At 35.6% G+C, this 17112-nt stretch overlaps 1 protein-coding gene and 1 pseudogene across 1 annotated transcript; both read left to right on the top strand.

Moving 5' to 3' along the window:
• Nucleotides 1–8095: 8095 nt before the first annotated feature.
• On the top strand, nt 8096–10524 carry LOC107767268 (pectate lyase-like). Its single transcript, XM_016586189.2, has 4 exons — nt 8096–8495; nt 8858–9506; nt 9589–9831; nt 9932–10524. Exons 1-4 carry the CDS (start codon nt 8296–8298, stop codon nt 10157–10159), a joined length of 1320 nt encoding a protein of 439 aa, XP_016441675.1. The 5' UTR covers nt 8096–8295; the 3' UTR covers nt 10160–10524.
• Nucleotides 10525–15774: 5250 nt separating this feature from the next.
• The window catches only part of LOC107799519 (serine carboxypeptidase-like 45), a 43548-nt pseudogene continuing 42210 nt past the window's right edge, over nt 15775–17112 (top strand).

Genomic DNA, 17112 nt, shown 5'->3' with positions numbered 1-17112 from the left:
ATTTTGAGGTGATATTGGGTATGGTTTGGTGGTCTCCGTGTCGTGCTATTTTGGACTGTTGTGCTAAGACGACGACGTTGGCTATGTCGGGGATGCCACTGATTGAGTGGCGAGGTTTGACGGATTATGTTCCCAGCAGGGCGATTTCATTTTTGAAGACCCAGCCGATGGTTAGGAAGGGTTGTCTTCTTATTTGGCCTTCGTGAGGGATTTTCCGGATGTGTTCCTGCGGCAGGGCATGCCGCCGGACAGGGTTGTTGATTTTGTTATTGATTTGGTGTCGGGCACAGTATCGTATGGAAACGGCGGAGTCAAAGGAGTTGGTGGAGCAGATTCAGGAACTCCTTGACAAGGGGTTCATTGGTAGGTCAACATGGATGTGTGTTTTGCATCGAGTCGGCTTTGTTGACTCCAAATTGCTATTGTTGAGGGATGTGTTGATTCGATTGTTATTGAGCTTATTAGTGTTCTAGAGTGACCTATGAGTTACCTTTTCGTGTTGCGAGGTGTTATGATTTGTGGATTATAGGCACATATGGTGCGGTTCTATTGGGGTCTTATAGTGGAATTCGAGTGGGAGAGTATTGGGTATTGCTCGGTGAATGGCGTATTGTTATGTCCCTTCGGTTTTGTGTGGTGTTATGTCATTTGCCTCACCATGGTTATGATGATTTGCTCTTGGTACTAGGCACCAAATTGCGCGTGGTTGTTATTGAGCATGGTGACTTGAGATGTTTCATATAGACCAGTGTTTGGATAGGGTTGCACATTGTAGCTAAGTTATGTGGAGGTATGACCTTTCGGGTTAGATTTGTGTGTTCTGGTTTTACGATATGTGCTGGGTTCTTAGCATTGTGTGGTGGTGGTACTGGTGAGCTTGCAGTAGGCTCTCTCATTTGAGTCATTTTCCATGATTTGAGTACATTTGGGCTATTGCTTATTGGTGCGTGGGTCACACGAGTTGTGGATCTAGATTGTATCGATGTGTCATGTCACTAGAGTGGTCGTGTTGGATGAGATGAGGTCATTGAGATCTAGAATGAATATTATCGGATTCAATTTCAGCATGTTGGAAGGATAATATTGAGATTCGGCTTAGAAATTTACTATGGTCCTTGTCGTAGGAGAGGGAGTTGCATGAATGGTTGATTTGAGGAATGGTTATGACTTATTGCGTGTTTCTTTCATCATTGGCAGTATACGAAAGTGTTGGAATGAGGTTTTGTTTAATAAGAGGTTTATTACCAGTATTGTGTTGTTGTGAGCAGCTGTTGTGATTAGAAGTTATCGTTATGAGAGTTTGAGTTGTGTAGTATATCATGTGATTTCATCTTAAATTGCGATTATGGCTCGATACAGCGTGTTCTGACTTATTCAGTGTATAGATGCGAGGTTCCGATTTTATGGATAATTTCGGATGTGGAACTTTGGTTCTAAGGTTCATGGGATTGGTTGGATTATGAAATTTCAGTTATGTTACATTATCAGGCCTATATGGGATAGGGTGACGTGGAATCACCCACGGATATGTGCATGGTAAGGTTACACAGTGATTCGATGGTTTTCGGAACAACTCTGGGCACGTTCGAGGACGAACGTATGGTTAAGTGGGGGATGATGTAACGACCCGACCAGTTGTTTTGAGCATTTGCACTTTGCTCGCTAGTTCTCGGGCATGACTAGCCCCGTGTGATGTACTATGACTTATGTAAATCGTCAGTTTTGGTTTTTAGGATAATCGAAATGGATTTGGAAGAACAATTCTCAGCTTGAAGCTTCAAATTTGAAAGGTTTGACCAAGTTTTGATTTTTTTTTGTATTCGATCTCGGATTTGGATTTTTATGATTTGTTTAGCTCCGTTAGGTGATTTTGGACTTGGGAGTGCGTCGGGAATGTATTTTGGAGGTCCATGGTAGATTTAAGCTTGAATTGGCGAAATTGGAATTTTGGCGTTTTCTAGTTGATAGTGAAAATTTTGATATAAGGGTTGGAATGGAATTCCGAAAGTCAGAGTAGGTCCATTGTGTCATTTGTGACGTGTGTGCAAAATTTTAGGTCATTCGAGCGAGGTTTGATAGACTTTGTGATCGAATTCGGAAGTTTTTGGAATTCTTAGGCTTGGACCCGATGATGATTTAATGTTGTTTTGAGCGTTCCGAAGGTTGGAACAAATTTGAAATATATTATGGGATGTGTTGGCATGTTTGGTTAAGGTCCCGCGGGCCTCGGGTGAGTTTCGGGTGGTTAACGGATCATATCCTTGATTTTAGAAGTTGCAGATTTTCTTTAGTTCTATTTTGCAGAGTTTTGCTCTTCGTGTTCGCGAGAGGACCCTCACGTTTGTGAAGAGATGTTGAGTGAGGCAGGCCAGTTGCCCTTCGCGTTCGCGATGTTGGTCCCGTATTTGCGAAGGTTGAGGCTGAGTATGCATCGAATGTAGGTCCCGCGTTCACGTAGGGGAATTGGAGCAGCTGGGGGGCCCTGGTAGTTTGTTCTTCGCGTTCGCAAAGGTCTGGGAAGCTGAAGCATCGCGTTAGCGAGATGGAAGTTGAATTCGCGTAAGAGGAATAATTGGTCAATGAATTTTTGTGCTTCGCGAACGCGAGGCTTTGACCATGTTCGCGAAAAAGGAATTAATGCCTGGGCAGAATGTTTAAATAGTTGCCTTTGCGATTTTTTGGTTCTTTTTCCTCCATTGTTGAGTGAGTTTGGAGCTTTTTGAGAAGGATTGAAGAGGGAATCGAAGGGGAACACTTGGAGGTAAGAATTTTGAGCTCAATACTCAATTCTATGGTGATTTCTACCTAATTAGACATGAAATTTATGGGATTTAAAACCTAAAATTGGGGAATTAGGGCTTGAAATTGGAGACTTTGATTTAGAGATTTGAGGGATCGTTTGTGGTCGGATTTTAAAGTATTTAATATGTATGAACTCATGAGAGTGTACAGATTCTAGTTTTGTAATTTTTATCGGAATCCGAGACGCGGGCCCGAGGGTCGGGTTTGGTCAATTTTGGGATTTTTGATGTAAATTGGTTATTTTCGAGTGGGCTTTGTTCCCTTAGCATATTTTGATGGTATGAATCTGATTTTGATTAGATTTGGAGCATTCAAAGGCCGAGTCGAGAGGCAAAGGCATCGCGGGCTAGAGTTTGGACCGAATTGAGGTAAGTAATGATTGTAAATATTGTCCTGAGGATATGAAACCCCGGATTTCACATTGTTGTGCTACTTTGAGGTAACGTACACGCTAGATGACGAGCGTGAGATCGTGCACCATTGGGGATTGTGACTTGGTCCATCCCGTACGACTATTAAGTCGCATATTTGATTAAAAATCTATTTTATATCATTGTGTTTTTTCGGAAATTATTACCATATTTTAGGCTGAATGCCATATTTGGGCCTCGTGACAACTGTTTGGACCCTTAGGGGCTTTTTATTACTATTCCTCACTGTTTTGACTTAATATCTGTACTCAGTCATGCTATGTTTTATTGAATTCATAACTCAGCCATTTTTACTCCGCTTTGATACTTTAAATGATATTTTGGGCTGAGTTTCCTGTTTCACTGTTGCCCGAGTGGCTTGAGAGGTTTTTTGACTGAGTGAGGCCTGTTGTGAGGATATTATGGGATCGGACTATGCGCCGCAACATGTTGTACTGATTCATGATATTGTGAGGCTGAGGGCCTGATTGATTTATGCCATGATGTGACTTGTTGTTATGTGAGGCCGAGGGCCTGATTAATTATGCCACGAGATGGCTTGTTATAGCGCTTGGGCTGTATGATCCCCTCTGAAGTCTGAACACCTCCAGTGAGCGCGGGTACCCAGTGCGAGTGATGTGATGTAGCTCGAGGGGGTGTTGTTGATTCATATTGTTGCCCGATGGGCTGTTCTTGATCCATGTTTTGCTCGAGGGGCGGTTCTTGATTCATATTATGCCCGAGGGGCGGTTCTTGATTCATGTTATGCCCGAGGGGCTGATTACGAATGATTGTGAGATAGCCCGAGGGGCTGGTCCTGTTGATATTATGCCCGAGGGGCGGTTTATGGTACATATTTTTGCCCGAGTTGCTATTTACGTTCCTATCCTTTTTTACTGTTTTCATCACTCGTTTGAAACTGTTGAAAGATGTTTTAAAAGAAAGGTTTTACTGAAACTGAATTGTTTTACGAGAAAAAATGGTTTCTGTACTGTTTTGAGCAATGTGCTGTATTTGTTGTAGTGTTATGATGTGAAATTATGTACTTTCTTACTGCTCAGCTGCCTTTACTTTTATTACTTACTGAGTTGGCGTACTCACATTACTCCCTGCACCTTGTGTGCAGATCCAGGAGTTGCGGGTCGCGATATTGAGCATTGATTTGTTCATTCAGTAGAATTTCGGAGTCGACAATGTAGCTGCATGGCGTTCGCAATCCTGTTCTTCTCCCTCCTATCTTCCCTAGCTTTATTTAGTATAGTCTTCCAGTCTTGTTTAGACTTTATTATATTGAGACAGAGATGTAGTTGCTCGTGACTTGTGACACCCCGATGTCGGGCTTGTGTATCTATTTCACATTGGTCATTTAGACTTACATTATGAGATTTTTTGTTAATTAATGGCTTAAAAAATGACTTTTATAGAATAATGGTTTGATTTGGGAATTGTGTCAGTTAACCTAGTTCCACAATAGGCGCCATCACGACCGGGTCAATTTTAGGGTCGTGACATCTTATAATTTAGAATCAATTTAAGTTGAATATACCACAATATTCGAATTTGGAATAAATTATTCATACTAACTACACCATAATATTCTAATTTGAAATGCATTATCTAAATCAAACATACCACATTATTCTAATGAAGAGTACAATATTCAAACCAAGCATGCAATATTATTCTAATTTAGAATACAATATACAAATTAAATATGCCACAATATTCTAATTTGGAATACAGTTCATCCAAACTAAATATATCAAAATATTTTAATTTAAAATATTATATTTAAAGTAAACATACCACAATATTCTAATTTGTAAATACATTATTTAAATCAAATATTCTACAATATCCTAATTTGGAATACAACATTCAAATCAAAAATAGTACATTATTCTAATTTGGAATATAGTACCCAAATCAAACATACCATTCAACATTCAAACCAAATATTCCATAATTTTCTAATTTGGAATACAATATTCAAACTAATCATACTACAATATTCTAATTTGTAATACTTTATCCAAATCAAACACACAATAATATTCTAATTCAGAATATACAATATTTTATTTTGGAATATAGTAGGTGTATAGTCAAATAAATTTATAAAGTAGGTATACAGGGTAAAATAAATTTATTAAGTAGGTATACAGAATAAAATAAATATTTTAATTATTTATAATGTTAATTAATGTTTCTATAGGCATACTACGTAATTTTTTTTGAATATCCGTTATGATTATATTGTCGACATTATATTTTGACAGTGAGAGGCTGGAGGTTTGGAGACAGGCCCTTGAGTCTAGGGGTTTCAAGTTGAGCAGGACTAAGACGGAATACCTAGAGTGCAAGTTCAGCGTCGAGCCGACGGAAGTGGGAGTGGACGTGAGGCTTGCCTCTTAAGTCATTCCCAAGAGGGGTAGTTTCATGTACCTTGGGTCGGTTATTCAGGGGATTGAGGAGATCGACGAGGATGTCACACATTGTATAGGGGTGGGGTGGATGAAGTGAAGGTTAGCGTCAAGAGTCTTGTGTGATAAGAAAGTGCCACTGTTGCTAAAAGGTAAGTTTTATAGAGTAGTGGTTAGGACTGCCATGTTGTACGGGACTGAGTGTTGGCCGGTTAAGGACTCACACATCCAGAAGATGAAAGTAGCAGCGATGAGGATGTTGAGGTGGATGTGCGGGCATACTAAGATGGATAGGATTAGAAATGAAGATATTCAGGAGAAGGTGGGCGTGACCCCCATGGAGGACAAGATGCGGAAAGCAAGACTTAGGTGGTTTGGGCACATTCAGAGGAGGAGCACTGATGCACTGGTGAGGAGGTGTGAGCGACTGGCTATGGTGGGCACGGGGAGAGGTAGAGGGCGACCCAAGAAGTATTAGAGAGAGGTGATCAGGCAGGACATGGCGCGACTTAGGATTACTGAGGACATGACCCTTGACAGGGTATTGTGGAGGTCGTGAATTAAGGTTGTAGGTTAGGAGGAAGTTGCAAATATTTCTACGGTGCACCCGAGTAGGACTAGATAGTTAGGATTTAGTTTTAGGATGCTAATGGTTATCTACTGATGCATAGCTTTATCTACTGGTTATTATTGTACTTTCCATCTATTTCGTATTTCCTATATTGTTGTTATTTTATTATGACTCTATTGATGGTACTAATATATCGTCTCTTGTCGTCTTCTTGAGCCGAGGGTCTCATGGAAACAACCTCTCTGCCCTCGCAGTAGGGGTAAGGTCTGCGTACACATTACCCTCCCAGACCTCACTAGTGGGATTAAAGTGGGTCGTTATTGTTGTTGATGTTGTTGTTGTTGTTGTTGTTGTTGTTGTTGTTGTTGTTGTTGTTGTTGTTGTTGTTGTTGTATATTTTGACAGTCAAAAGCAGATGTATTCACCCTATATCTTTTTCTCTAACTATGTAAATGTAAATTTGTATATGTATATACTGAGCTTAAATTCTCTAAACTAACAATGGAGTATAATATTTAGTCAATTATATCACTTATAAAGTAATTATAGGCAATCTTTTTATGAACATTTAAATGGTAACCTGTTACAATTAGTAACTAACTTGCTATTATACTATCAATACATGTAACATAAATTCATATATATAACCAGGGGCGGCTCAAATATATGCGAGGCCTAGCTAAAGCCAAACTTTAATATGAAGCCTAATTTTTTTTAAAAAAGTTATAAGATATGTTTTTATTTGAAGTATATTCTTCTAGCTCTTTGAGATACACACTTGTTAATAATCTCTTTTTATAATCAATTTTTTCTAATAATTCCTTTTCAATTGATAATATAGCCAACTCGTTTAATTTTTTTTTTGGAGATATTATTGATCTTAGATATTATTTTATAAAGCAATAGAAATATAGAACTATTGGAGGCTTAAAAGTATTGTAGAACACTTGAACTAATGAAATCTTGGAGAAAGAAGATGAGTAATGAAATCTTGTAGAAAGAAGGTGAATAAGAATATAAGAGAAAGACAGAAAATATGTAAGGGCTGAAGTATGAAGAGAATGGAGAGAAGAAAGATTGACGTGGACAAATTAAGAAAGGAAGAGTAAATTTTTCACACATTATTTAATGAAAGAGTACGAAGTGAAAATTAAAATGTTGCGAAAACTATTCATTTATCCATTTTTAAATAAGTCAAATTATTACGTTATTTATATATTTAAAGAGCTTTTTTAATATTAAAAACTCTACTCTTGTATTAAAAGTACTAAATATATTTTTCAAATGCCTATAAATTTATTATTTTTGAAAAATGGGGCCTTCCAAATTTGGGGGCCTAAGGCGCAAGCCTTACTGTTCAAAACAGTAGAGCCGATATGTATATAACTTAAAGTCCGTTTAAAAAAGAATAATCTCTTTTTGAATTTGAAAATAATTTAACTTCAAGTTTTCATTCTACCCTTGAAAAGCTTAATTTTATAGTCACATAAATCTTATGATAAGTTTAAGACCATAAGTTTTAAAAGTGTTACAGCCACATAAATACTATGATATATTTACACGCAATATGTTTCAAAAGTACTTTTTATGTTTTAAAATTTAGTACCCAACTAAATAGGTTGACATGAACGTACTAAATTTACCTATGATATAATCTAAAAAGGAAGCAGTGGAGTTTGTTTCTAATTTTCCTTGACTTCTTTTAACAAACATACAAAAGTTAGTTAGTTACCTAAAAGCCAACCTTAAATCCGTCTTTGGTCACCCGTTATTCCCGCCATATGTTTCTTGGTCCCAAGGTCCATTGTGTCTGTTATACCTCTATGTACTTCCTTCTTCTTCTCTATTTTTGGAAACTCACCTTGGATATATATATATATATATATAAAGAAACTTTCCCTTTATAGATGGCTTCCTTCTAAGCAGCAGTCCAAAAGCGAGTCACTGGACACAAACATTTCTCCAGTGATTCGCAAGTAATACCTAAAAAAACAACACAAAAAAGATTACGTACTACAAGAGAAAATATTTTTTAGAAAAAATAGAAAAAGAGATATATATAGCTGCATTAAAAAGGATAAAAAAAACTATGGCCTTTGTTAGTGGGAATTCAGTTTTGTTAATATTGGTCATATCGTTAGCTTCATTAGTCCCAAATTTGCATGCCGGAATTGCTGAATTTGATGCATATTTGGAAAAGCAAGCTAAGGAAGCGCTCAACTCTTCCCTTGCTGCATACAATGAACATCCTGAAGAAATCACTGATACATTCAATAGAGAAGTCGGAGAGTAAGTAGTTTCTTCATACTTTCTCTTTTCATTTTTCTACATGCATGCAGGCCTAGCGAGAAATATATAGGGTACAAGATCTATGACGGCGATATTATTTTTTTGAAATTAAGTTTTTGTTAAGTTAGCACATTTACTCAATTAATTAGGTCCAATATTTGCTAGAAGTTTTTAGGCTTGTTGGAGAAATTTATATGGTAGTAGAAAATATAGAGAACTTCTAGTACTAGAGAAACTGATTTTTATAATATTTCACTGAGACGAGCTTAAACGGAGGGACATGAATAGTGATGATTCTGTGATTTTACTTAAACATGTTTTAAGAATAATGACTTGAAAACTACTTGATGTATTATATGCAGCACATTGTTGAATATTACAAGCTTAAGGAGGCATCTAAAGGAAAAAAGTAGTTGCATGGCAACCAATCCAATTGACAGATGCTGGAGGTGTGACGAAAACTGGGCGAAAAACAGGAAAAAGCTAGCAGAATGCGCTCGGGGATTCGGCCACAAAACGACTGGTGGTAAAGCAGGAAGGTACTATGTTGTAACCGATGACTCGGATGATGACGTGAAGGATCCAAAGCCGGGGACCCTTCGTCATGCTGTGATCCAAGAGGAGCCATTGTGGATTATCTTTGAGAAGTCAATGGTAATTAAGTTGAAGGAAGAACTGATGATTACAAGTGACAAGACGATCGATGGCAGGGGAGTTTCTATTTACATTGCCTATGGCGCTGGTTTAACTATCCAATTTGTGCATAATGTCATAATCCACAACATTAGGATTCATCATATTATATCTACCTCAGGTGGAATGATAAGAGATTCTGTTAAGCATATTGGTATTAGGACACTGAGTGATGGAGATGGTATTTCTATTTTTGGTTCAAACCATATTTGGATTGACCACTGCACTTTGTCCCAATGTACTGATGGCCTAATTGATGCCATCATGGCTTCCACTGCAATCACCATTTCTAACTGCAAATTCAATCATCATAACGACGTAAGTTACTCTTACTACCCTGAAAAATCATTTAGTAGTTGTTAATTTGATTACTCAATAGTCATTGACAATGGTGATTCAGGTGATGCTTTTGGGGGCAACTGATGCCTTCCCTCAAGATTCAATAATGCAAGTCACAGTTGCATTCAATCGGTTCGGAAAGGGATTGATTCAGAGGATGCCAAGGTGCAGGTGGGGATTCTTCCATGTTGTCAACAATGATTACTCTCACTGGCAAATGTATGCAATTGGTGGCAGCGCTAATCCAACCATTATCAGCCAGGGTAATCGTTTCAAGGCCGCCAACAACCCTAACACTAAGCAGGTAAAACTTCACCATTCATATATGATTAAAACAGGTAGGTTCACAAGTATCTATTGGCTTATGTTATGTGTATTGCTGACAAACATGATGCTAAATGAAGGTGACTAAGAGGGATTATGCACCAGAATCTGTGTGGAAGAACTGGCAATGGGTATCAGAGGGTGATTTGTTCTTAAATGGGGCTTACTTTGTGGAGTCAGGGCCACAAAACAAGAAAAATTCTGCATTGACTAAACCTCATAGGATCAAGTTCAAGCCTGGTTCATATGCAGGCCGACTCACTCGCTATGCTGGTGTGCGCAAATGCAAAATCGGCACACCTTGTTAATAGATGATCCTTTTTCTGAGGGCTGGAAGGAGCACAGGTAGATTGGTGCTTTTTGACAGCAGAAGAAGGAAAATAGGAGAAGAAAGAAATGGCTCCGATCCAATAACTAGTTTTTGTCCTTTTGTTTTTTCTATGCTATTTTTTTTTATTTTTTATTTAGTTTCTTTCCCTGGCTGGATTGCCTTAGAGAGATGAGAGCAGTTAGGAGGGAAGAAAAGGAAAGTGTAGGTGTTGTGAAAGAATGAACCAATTCTAGTGTTTAAAAAAAAAAAGGTAACTTTGATTTCTAGAAATCTAAGTTGTCTGTTTGTATTCAATAAAATATAGGCCGTATGTTCCCAAGGGGGCATTTTACCGTGAGCAAACCCATTATTCCCTCCGTTTACTTTTACTTCGCATGTTTTGACTTTTCACGCTCTTTAAAAATTAATAAATAAAATGTGTAATTTACCATGATACCCATATTAATTGATACATATTTATTGGAGGGAAAATACATAAGTACCCTCTGACCTATACCTGGATTCCCAACTACACACTTTTTCTTTGCGGGAATCCTATTACCCCACTAAACTTAACTTAAATGAAATTATTTGCACCCTTAACGCTTACATGACAGAGTGTGTATTTCACCCTCCTTTGAAAAAATGATTTTCAGATTATTTTTTATTCTTTTTTACCATTTTTTCTTACTTTTTTTTCCTTTTCCTGTTTCTTTGTTTTTTTTCGTTTCTTCTCTAATTCCGGCAGATATTCTTTCACCGGCGACTTTGTCTAACCGTTTTCTTCTATTTTTTCTTTTCACACACAAATTAAACTCTGAAAAAGATCTATTCATAAGCAAAGCAAAATACACTCAGATTTTGGGGGGAAATTCATCATCGATAAACCTTCCTACGCCGGAAAAAAATGATGTATTGGAATTTTAACTGGAAAAAGTTTTCTTAGCTTATATTCGTTTTTATTTCTTTTGCTCTTCCTCCCACACATAAATTATACTTTCAAGAAAATTTATATATATATATATATATATATATATATATATATATATTTACATTCGTTTTTATTTCTTTTGCTCTTCCTCCCATAAAACAAAACACACTTAGATCGGGATAAAAATCTGTCGCCGGAAAAAAAAATTCGCCGGAAAAAATGGTGTTTGTGAAATTCCGACGACCACCATTTTATGCCGCCGGTGACCAGAACAAAAAGAAAGAGAATGAAATAACCAAAAAAATGAGAATAATAAGAAATAAGAAAAAAGGATAAGATAAAGAAGAAAGAATAAAAAAGGTACTAAAAATACATGTGGGGGGTGCGTGTAGCTCACCACTTGCCAAGAGTTTGATTGTCTAGTTTTAGGGTGCAAATAATTCCATTTAAAATAAGTTTAAGAGGGTAATAGGATTCCCGCAAAGAAAAAGTGTGTAATTGAGAATCCAGATATAGGTTAGGGGGTACTTATACATTTTCTTTATATTGGATTTGAAAAGAGTAATAAATACTGTGGGTATAAAAAGAAAAAAAATTTGTCTCCTCTTGATATACGTAAAGTGACAAATAAAAATAAAAATCTATTTTTAGTATACATACCAAATAAAAGTGAACGGATGAAGTATTTACAAACTAATAACAATATATGCTCATATTTTGTGAGCATTGCAATATTGGTTTCCTTGCATTTCATAATACCCAGATCATCTTTTCTTTGGTTCTTACAAACAATATTCCAATTAACAAGGTGCACTTTTTTTCTCCCCATAAAAAAGATCATGTTAATTCTATCTATCTTCCCACACATCCCAACAGGTACATTGACCACAGAATTGATGAAAGTGGTTCTACCTGCAATAGATAGCTTTCTAATTAAATAAATAATCTTTTTTTGAATCTTTTCAATAGTGTAATCAAATGGAAGAAATCAACCCTAAAAGTAAAAAAGAAACACCTGGTTACCTATTTATAATTTTCATTAATCTAACAACTAAAATTTACAGTATTAAATGTGCTCACTTTTAAAAATCTAAAAGACCAAAAGTATATCCAAAGGATTATTACTCATAAGACCATTTTCAATTCTAACGCCAAATTTCACACCAAAATGATATAACACCAAATTTACTCCAACTATTACTCCATTTTTTACGCCAAAAAAGAATATTTCTTCTCTCTCTTCTATATTATATTATTATCTTCTATTTAAATTTTATTTTTTATTTCCTTCAAACAAATTCTATCTTTTTTTTTTCTTCATATTCATCATATATAATTCACATTCACCACTTATATAATCATTTATTACAAAATTATTTTAAAGGATAAATCAACTAAAAGTGAAGTCATTGATAAAGGATAATTAAATAAATATCACATCATAGTCAAATTTAATTTAAGTACCACATAAATATTCAACTTTCGCCTATATTCTCTCATAAATGCTCGATTAATGCATTACGAAGTGCGAAATGCGCATCTTTATCCTTAATTTTTTTTTGTGTCGAGCTAAAAATTGTTGAAATCGATGATCTTCATCTACTGCCATTTCTACCGTAGGAGCTGGACATTCACGTGCATCTTCAATTGGTGCATTAAGATCACGCTCGTCCTCAAAAATTAATATATAAAAAAATAGGATATAAAATTAAAATTATAAAGATCTTAATACAAAAATTAAATATATACACAATATATGATAATATAAAAGTCCAAAAAAATAAAAAGATGAATAAAATAATAATAAACCAAATTTGATGCAATACTATTCATACATTATAATGGTGCAAGATTTGGTGTTCCATTGGAGCAAAAAAATACCAAATTTTACACCAAATCTATAGTGCACCCTTGGAGATGCCCTAAAGCAGTATAGTACTTATAAACTTGGCCAAATACATATAAATCCATTCAACTTGGCATTATTTTTCATTTTGGCACTCTATTTCTATCGTGTTTCATTTTGGCCCTCCAGCTCTATTTCTTATCTTCCACTTTAACATAAAAGCTGAAACCAGTGCAAAAAATATAGCGCCTGTGTATACACAAATACATATAGAGCCCATTCAACTTAGCACAATTTTTTATTTTGGCACTTTATCTCTACCTTGTTCCATTTTGGCCCTCAAACCCTATTTTCTAGTCAAAACCATTGAAACCATGTAAAGTAAATAAAACATAGGCGAAATAGCTTCCTGGTCACTTAGACTTGTAGGGTTTTTGAAAGCCGATGCACAAACTTCGTCTTTCCCATTTAAACACTCAAACTCATGAAACCTATAACTAACAAATATCTTTGACCATTGACTATGCTTATGTGGCAGTAGCTTATCTTACATGGACATAGTGCGTACAAGTCACATTCAAATGGCGCGTGTATTTGTTACTATTCATTAAAAAGATTGTAAAATCAAAAAAATAAACAGAAAATATAAGGAAAACCAAAAAAGAAGAAGAAGAAAAACTTTCAACCTACCTCTCTCCCTTCGTCGTTTTCTCCATTCCCGTCCGTCCAATTTTTCGTTTACATCTTCTTCCGAATTAGTTCTATTCCCATTTTATTGTTCCTTTACCCTTTGTCCTCTCCACTGTTCTACTATATTAATGAAGTCAAGATTTTTTTTTTCTTCACCATTTTTTTTCTTGTGTATGCTCTTTCTAATTTCAACAGAGAGAATAAAACTGTCAACAATCGAGCTCAAAATATATCAGATACAAATGTGATTTTGGGCGTAACTTTCGCCGGAAAAACAAAACAAAAGCGCAAAAAGGACATCAGGTTTCATTGCATTCATGGGGTCCAATCGTACCCATTGTTTCTGATTTTACAAAAGGCTAGCAAATATTTTGAAGAAGAGGAGAGTAATTTTTCTTGAAGTTGTAGTGATTTTTCTTGTATTTTGACATTGGGTTTCAGTGATTATTTTTTCTTTTTTCTTGATGTTTATCCATTTTGATTTTTTCGACATTGGGAAGTCTCACTTTTAATGGATCAGATCACAACTTTCACCATTGAAAATAGTGGCTGGGTGGGGAAATTTATTCCAGCACAGCTATGGTAAAGAAGAAAATAAGGGAAATAGAAGAAAAAGTAGAAATTAATAAATTTATTCCAGCACAGCTATGGGGTTTGTTTTCGTGCCCTTGACGTGTAACAATCCCATTGGTCATTTGCTGACTGGATGGACACGTCTGTGAATGTGTAATACACGCGCGTAGGGTCAAGGGTCAAATGTGTTTATTAGTTAAGAGTTTCACGAGTTTGAGTGTTCAAATGGGAAAGTTCAAAGTTCGTGTATCGGCTTTCAAAAGCCTTACAAGTTTAAGTGGCCAGGAAGCCATTACGCCTAAGCATAAGTACGGATATATTTTTTCCTTAAATAAATGTAGGACGTAACCTCCAAAATTCTACAAAAATCACCAGCTTCTTCTTTTAAATTCATTATTCCTCGACAATCCAATGAGTTCTGCTTACTTAGAAGTTTGAACGGCCGAGATTTTCCTTTGACTCTTGACTCAAGGTTGCTCTTCCTTCTACAGGTAAACTTTCCTGAGTTTGAAAGTGGAGTTCTATAAAAATGGGTCTGAATAGAGTCGAATGAATGTATGGGGTTCCTACAGAAGATTTTATGTGCTAGCTTTTGTTTTTTGGTTTCTCCCACTCGGGGAACGCTCCCTACCAAAGATTTTTTCATACCAAAGCTCAAACTCCAAATTTCTGGTTAAGGGAGCAGCAGTCCCATTCACTGCACCACATCCTTTGGTGTGGTATGTGCTAGCTTATTCTAACATGCTTGTGATTACACATAGCTATTGTTGCTTTGAGAGTAAAGCTTCTCTTCTTTTTCGATGAGTTTTCATTTGCGCCAGTTGAAACATTTATTTCAGTTTCTGTGTGTTCATCAGCCAATGCTTAATTGGCCCATTTGCTGCTTTTGCTACCAGTTTTTGAATTAATCATTCTAATGATTCAAGCTCTGATCTAAGTACTGCTTCCATTTGAATGCCTTGATGAATAAATGTTTTTTTTTTAAATTTATTGTAAGGACTAAGGATTACTTTATGATTTTCTATCACACAGTTGTAAAGGCAGCAAGGTTAACTGAGAAAAGTTTTTATTTTATTTTTTAATATCACTATATATTTAAACTACTAACCCACCGATTGTTACTATTTTATTCCTGCCTCGCATGAGCTGGATGGATGCATCATTATAATTATTGCAAATGTACCCTTGTTTATGATTATCATCGATTGTTTGAAATTTTTTCCCTGCACTAACTTTGCACTTAATATTAATTAATATACTGACATCTAATTATTAAGTGATAATACAACAAGCCCGTGTAGATTAAAAAATATGTCAACCTTTAAACATGTAGTAATTCTTTATCAAAAAATGAAATTACATGTGTAAAGGCCATGCTGATTAAAAAATACACAACCTTTTTTTTTCTTTATCAAAAGATTAGATGTTTAATGTTGATGTATCTTTTAGCTGTTGTCTTATCATTTAATAATTAGCTGTCAATATACAGTAATATTAAGTGCAAAGTTTGGCGTGCAGGGATATACTTCCTGTGTTTCAAGTTTCAAAGTTGATTCACTCATTCCATCTGAAAATGGTTCCATGGTTCTATATCTTCACTATCTTATCTTCCTTCTTCTTCTACTACAAATCAAGTGCTGAGCTCATAACTTCTCTTCCTGGACAGCCTCCAAATATTTTCTTCAAACAGTACTCTGGATATATTGTTACAAATGCTCAACATGACAGAGCCCTATTTTATTACTTTGTCGAAGCAGATTCAGAAAATGCCGCGTCACTTTCCCTTACTGTTTGGCCAATGGAGGCACATTTCTATGTTGACCTTGGTTTTTCATTTTAAGAATTGAACTAAAAAGTTATTAATTTGATTGAATCCAAAACCTTAGGCCCTGGTTGTTCATCTGTGGGTTATGGTGCTTTTATGGAGCATGGTCCTTTTCGGCCAGGGACTGATGGGAGTCTTATAAAAAACAAATATTCCTGGAATTTGGGTAATGTTTCTTGTTTCCTGAATGATCATATTGAAAAGTTTTTACACCCGAGAATCTGATAACAATGATTGATTTTGATTGCTAAACATGAAACAGAATAGAACATGCTATACGTGGACTCCCCTATTGGAGTAGGATTTTCATACTCAAATACAAGCTCAGACAACATCAATTGGGATGATACTGCAACTGGTACACCAGTTTTCCTGAGATAGCCAATAATATTGATAAGTCACTGCTACAGGACATCTTTGGCTTTACTCTTTGTAATCTTTACAGCTAAGGAGAATCTCCAATTCATCCTCAACTGGTTCAAGAAGTTTCCCCAATATAAAATAAAATGTAACACTCCTCAAATTTATAAAAATTTCGAGACATACTAACTATAAACTAAATTATTACTATTTTTATTTTGCCTACAGTGAAATATATATAACTCTTAAATAATTGGATATACAATTAGGGAATATTAATAATTTTAATATTATTAATTATTAAAAATAGGTATCATTAATTATTAGTTAAGAAAAAGAAAAATAATAAGAAGAAAAATGGACAAAATTACCAAAGCTCAAAGGGCTGTTAGAACCAAAAGGATTGAAATCCTTTATACCAAAAAACAGAGATACATTCTGTTCTTTCGCACGAACAGAACCAGCAAAACAGAGGCTCTTTATCACGCAAGTACGGAAAATCTAGGGTTCTTTATAAATCACTAATTTTTGAACTCAGGTATATAAAATTCCCTATTGCCAATTATCCTAAAGTAATAGTAGGTAAGAATTGGATAGTTAATTCCCTTCTTCCTCTATATCAACAATAAATTTTATGTTTAGGTGTGAAACTTTAAAATTGATTAAAATGCACTGGTTGTTGTAGAATCGATTGTTTGACTGATGTCAATTGGACTGGGGCCTACG

The sequence above is a fragment of the Nicotiana tabacum genome, chromosome 18 (genome assembly GCF_000715075.1).
Source record: "Nicotiana tabacum cultivar K326 chromosome 18, ASM71507v2, whole genome shotgun sequence".
NCBI classification, from domain to species: domain Eukaryota; kingdom Viridiplantae; phylum Streptophyta; class Magnoliopsida; order Solanales; family Solanaceae; genus Nicotiana; species Nicotiana tabacum.
Note: the sequence above shows the minus strand (reverse complement) of the source record. Positions and strands in the feature narration are given on the sequence as shown.

What these genes read in the sequence shown, in the direction of transcription:
- LOC107767268 (XM_016586189.2), top strand. Translation starts at nt 8,296, where the DNA reads ATGGCCTTTGTTAGTGGGAATTCAGTTTTGTTAATATTGGTCATATCG. An exon ending in TTCAATAGAGAAGTCGGAGA is followed by an intron (nt 8,496 to 8,857) that starts GTAAGTAGTTTC and finishes TATTATATGCAG; the next exon opens with CACATTGTTGAATATTACAA. An exon ending in ACAACCCTAACACTAAGCAG is followed by an intron (nt 9,832 to 9,931) that starts GTAAAACTTCAC and finishes TGCTAAATGAAG; the next exon opens with GTGACTAAGAGGGATTATGC.